General features: G+C 33.5%; 1 protein-coding gene across 1 annotated transcript; it reads left to right on the forward strand.

Moving 5' to 3' along the window:
• The first annotated feature begins 1,044 nt into the window (after window positions 1–1,044).
• On the forward strand, window positions 1,045–3,208 carry LOC105142021 (uncharacterized). The gene is made up of 2 exons (XM_011049460.1): window positions 1,045–2,702; window positions 2,987–3,208. Exon 1 carries the CDS (start codon window positions 1,619–1,621, stop codon window positions 2,597–2,599), a length of 981 nt encoding a protein of 326 aa, XP_011047762.1. The 5' UTR covers window positions 1,045–1,618; the 3' UTR covers window positions 2,600–2,702; window positions 2,987–3,208.
• The last annotated feature ends 1,778 nt before the right edge of the window (window positions 3,209–4,986 follow it).

The raw sequence follows: 4,986 nt of genomic DNA on the forward strand, positions 1-4,986 counted from the left end.
AAGAAAAAGAAGCAATTATGAAGTTTTTTTTTATATATAAAAAAAATAACTTTTTCCAACCTTTTTTTTTTGGCTGTCCAAGACCAAAAGTGATATTGTTCTGTCTTCTATCTTTCACGTCAGGAAGCCCACCGCAGGCTCTGATGGTTGGTCACATTCCACTTCTATTTTTTGTTATATGATCACAATATAATATAATATTCTCGAATCATTTTCCACGTTAAGCTCTATTATGCATTAATTTTACATCTAAGTCTAGATATGATATCATATGATAAGCTTGTTAACCATATCATTATGAAGTTTCCGGATAGTGCACATGCCAAGCCGTGACAAAGATATTAGTGAAATCTTTTGTCTATAAATTATTTAATATGATGAAGAATTTATTGTTTAATTAAATAGATAATAGCCCACGGAATTATATTTTAATTTGAGAATTTAAAACATTATTAACATTGTCCCACCCAACCAAAAAGTTATAGCTCGTCCAATATTAATGATCTTCCTAAAAAAAATCTTGAGTTTTCAAAAAGAAATTATAGTTAAAAAATACCACTTAATTAGCATACGAGCCTAGTCTATGAGTAAACAAATGAAGGTGAAGTAAAAGTCTATTGGATCCAACAATTTTTTTAAAAAACTAATTTTTTAATTTTAAGTTTTTTTTATTTTTTAAATAATTTTAATATACTAATATTAAAAATAATTTTTAAAAACTAAAATATATATTATATAAGACACCCTTTTTATTAACCGGTAATTAGCCGCGCGGCGCCGATTATGAAAGCGGCCTTAATGCTAATCTGAATATATTTTTAATCAGCTAAACTAAATTAAAAGAATTAAGCTAAAGTTGTTTGAAAGGGAAGAAACGTTATTGAATTTGTTGTTTGTCCAGTGTTATTTATATGACTGGATGGCCAGGATTGAATCGAAGGAGGGAAAGTTGCATGAAATTTAAGCGTTTCTTTTGAATTAAAGAAAGCTCTTTGTACTGTGGTCCTTGGCCTGTACTGTATCAATTTGCTGCTAGCCTTTTTATAAGTTCCTGGCTGGTCATAATTCTTCTACATTAACGCAACCAGAAAAGCAAAGCTCTCTCTCCCTCTCTCTCTCTATGCCTCTGCGCAATAACAACGCAAAATCTCTATGCAGAATTTGCACTTTCGAAGTTTTGAAAGCAACACCTCATGCTTTCAGTTTCCCTGAAAGATGAGATCTTGGAGACAGTCCAATGTCTTCTCGCAAGACTGATTTTTGAAGGGTTCTTTTGTTTTCATTTTAGCAGTGATTAGTACTGTTTTGTTGTCACTCCTGCCAGAGATTTTGGATGAACTGCAGGGGTCTAGGTAGTTAGAAAAGGTCTCGACTCTTTCCTCAACGGCACGCTACTCTTTCATCTTCCAAGTTGATCGAGCTCTCTCTTTTTACCCTCTACCTGTTCTACTGAAATAGCATTAAGTGTGGTCTTTACTGCTGTTTTAGGTCTCTTAGTTTTCCTCGTTTTGGTGGTCATCAGAGTCTTAAAAGTTTTTGAGAAAGCTTAGTTATTTAGTTCTTGATCATTTATTTTCAGTTCCTTTTGTTTTAGGAGTTCTCATATTTCTTCACCCAAATGGCCAGCTTCTTTGAAATTTCTTCTTTCAATACAAGCAGATTTGAGACAGCAATTTGGGCTGTGAAGTCGGTGCTTCTCTCTGTGGGGATCCTTTCCACTTTTATTTTGTTCAAAGTGGCTATAATTCCTTGCACATTTAATCTAATTCTCTCCACTCTTCCTAGCGTGTGGATCTCCCTCCGTGGCTGGTTATCTCCACCTTACATCTACATCATCGTCAACTTTATCATCATCACCATTGTTGCTTCCTCCACATTTCAACACCCAAACCCCGATGCCAAATTACCCTATTCTACTTCTAAGAAACTCAAAAGCCAAAACCAAAGTAGCACCAATCATGCGAGTGATCTCTGGCAAGAGCATGACATACAAGAAGTGGAAAAACAATTGGACACCCCTTTGTCCTTTGAGAAACCCATCGACTCTTCTCAGGATTATTACTCTCCTGACACTTTCCTGACAAATTCTGGTAAAGAACTGCAAGAAAAGACGAATACAGACCTATCCAAGGATCCTTGCTCTCCTGACTCTTGCTTGACAGATTCTGCTAAAAAACAGCAAAAAATGATGGACATGGAGCCGCTGACACAAGAGGCAGATCAGCAGGACACCCTGGAGGACGCATGGACATCAATTATGGAGAAGCAAGGGATGACACCAACAAGGCAGTTAAGGAAGATTGGCACATGGGACACGCCTCCAAAGGTGTTGCAAAAAGTCAATGGAATTGTTGCTGCTGAAAGTGGTGGTGGTTGCTGCGATGATGATGATCCGGTGTCTTGGGCTAGGAGAGAACTGAAGAAATCAGACACGTTTAATGATTCTGTTTCCCTAAGGAGGGAGAAGTCGATGAGTCAGGATGAGTTGAATCGGCGAGTAGAAGAGTTTATCAGAAAGTTTAATCATGAAATGAGGCTCCAAAGGCAGGAATCTGAACAGAGAGTCAGGGAAATGAACGTCCACGGTGGGGTTTGGTAGTTTGCTTTTCATTAATTGGTGGTTAATTAGTATGCTAAATCCTGATGAGTCGGATTAAGAAATGTTAGGCCTCTGCTTTCAAGTTTCTCTTTCGGAGGTCAAGGTAATTGCCATCTCGTGTGTGATTAGTGTGGTGTATTTACCATACTCAACAGCTACTAGTTTTGTACTCTTGTTGTTTATGCCATTGTAAATATTAGATTTACTTGCCATCCATTTCCTTAGACTCCGAAGATCTTTATGCTTATGGTATTTGTGCCGAAATTTGTTATTTAAAATGTATTTTTATCACCAACACGTCAAAACCATATAAAAACCATAAAAGCAAAAAATAATTTAAGCAAACTGGGAATAATTGTCATTTGTCGTTCTAGAATCTACATGCAGAGTCTCATTGGAGGTGATAATCAAATGATAGAGAAGCCACATGGTCATGGTGTTCAAGAGTCCCTGTCAATGGATGCTGGCAAAATATTTGAAAGGTGGTCGATGGCTGTAGGAATACTTGTATTTCTTGTAATTTGTCTTTTACAAAGGAGCTCTTTTTAATTTCCTGTGATGGAATAGACAATGCATCATTCAGACCATGGGATATTATATTTTATGTCACTCGAAGTTCCTTCTGCTTGGGTCCAACTGAAGCTCTTGCTTATCAATTTTCATTACATCTATCCCAGAAGCATGGGTTGTTTCAGTGCTCCTGTCACATACACACAACGTCATCTTGTCTGAGTTTTGTCAATTGTCATGTATTAGCAATACCCTTTTTATCTATTTTTATTGCAGACAATGGAGGTTGTTTGAGCAGGCTTCTTTGTGGGTTTTTTCGACGAGACAGTGTCATGGTTTTTCCTCCCATGTCCATTTTTTTGTGTTTCTTTTCAAATAGCTGGAATTTCTCCCCATGGTACAGTATGGTAGGGGTGTTTATTGTAGTTAACGCTTTTCTTAATAAGCTATTTGGAATTAATTCTTATTTTTAATTGAATTCAATTGTAGTTTTTGGTTTGAATTTAGTTAATAAACAAATTGAATTCGCGTGTTTGTTTAAAAGAAATACAATTTATTTTATTTTATTATCCTAATTACCTTACTTTCTTCTTATTATCTCATGGAAAAAAAAAAGATATTTTAGATAAAAAAAAAAAATCATTAATTTTCCATCTTTAATGTAGTAAATCATAGCAGTTGGCCTCTTATTTGTTTCTGTATAATTTTTATAAATTGAATTTCATTTCGAATTCACTTATTGGTATTTAAAATCATTCTAAACATGAGATTTTATTAAAACATTAAAATTCAATCCAGAAAATTCCAAATATCCTATAAATGTTTTTAGCTAGAAGTTGGAAATGCTTACACACTATGCAATAGAAGCTAGAAATTCAATGTTTTGTGAAATAATAAAAGTTTCTTTTTATTGCATTTGTTAGTGTTTGCTTAATCATGCAGGTTTTGTTTATATGTCCATAACAGCAGAGTTTATGCCTAATTGGAACAAATTTCAATTAACCACATCCTAAAGTAATGATTTTTTTTCGTAACAAAAAGGTTGTTTGTTTTTATATTTTAAGAAAAATTAATTTTTTTATTTTTTATTTACTTTAAATTAATATAATTTTAATATTTTTAAATTATTTTGATATGTTAATATTAAAAATAATTTTTTAAAAAAATATATATTTTAACATAAAAAATAAAATTATTTAAAAAACAATTATAACCAAATTTCCAAATAAATATGATAAAGTTAATTTTTTTATATTCAATGTTGAGTCATGAAAGTTAATCTAGATTAATTAAAATTATATTAATTTAAAATTAAAAAAATTAAACCAGATAATTATCATGCTTTTATAAGAGATCTCCCGCGCACATTAGTCCTTTCTCAGTGACGACTGTTCACGTTTAAATTTATGCCTTTACAGCCGAATTTCCGTTGCAAAAAATAAAAATAAGATTTGAAATATGCAAGAATAATATTGAAAAAAGCATGCTTCCACTTTTTTCTTGCATCATAATAACTTGGAAAGTGGGGCTTCGATGGAAATTAATTAAAAATTACAAAGTGTATTGATTTCTGTTTGAAAATCTGCTCAACCAGACCTTTGGTTTTGTGGTTCGCTGTCCAGCAAATTATGATTATAAGCCCCAATAATGTCACCCCCCATGAAGGGTGATCATGTCATGTGGACCTCATTATGCATCATGGAGCTTCTTCGAGATTCACCCTTGATCACTGGAAAAGCACTTCCTGCCCTGCTCCATGTCTCTGTCTGTTGCTGAAATTGCGTGGGAGGGTTTGATGTTGGTCCCGCAAGCCAAATAATACATGGAAAAAATCAGTGCTATTTTGATTATATATATATATATATATATATATATAT

The sequence above is a fragment of the Populus euphratica genome, unplaced genomic scaffold (genome assembly GCF_000495115.2).
Source record: "Populus euphratica unplaced genomic scaffold, PopEup_1.0 scaffold193.1, whole genome shotgun sequence".
NCBI lineage: Eukaryota > Viridiplantae > Streptophyta > Magnoliopsida > Malpighiales > Salicaceae > Populus > Populus euphratica.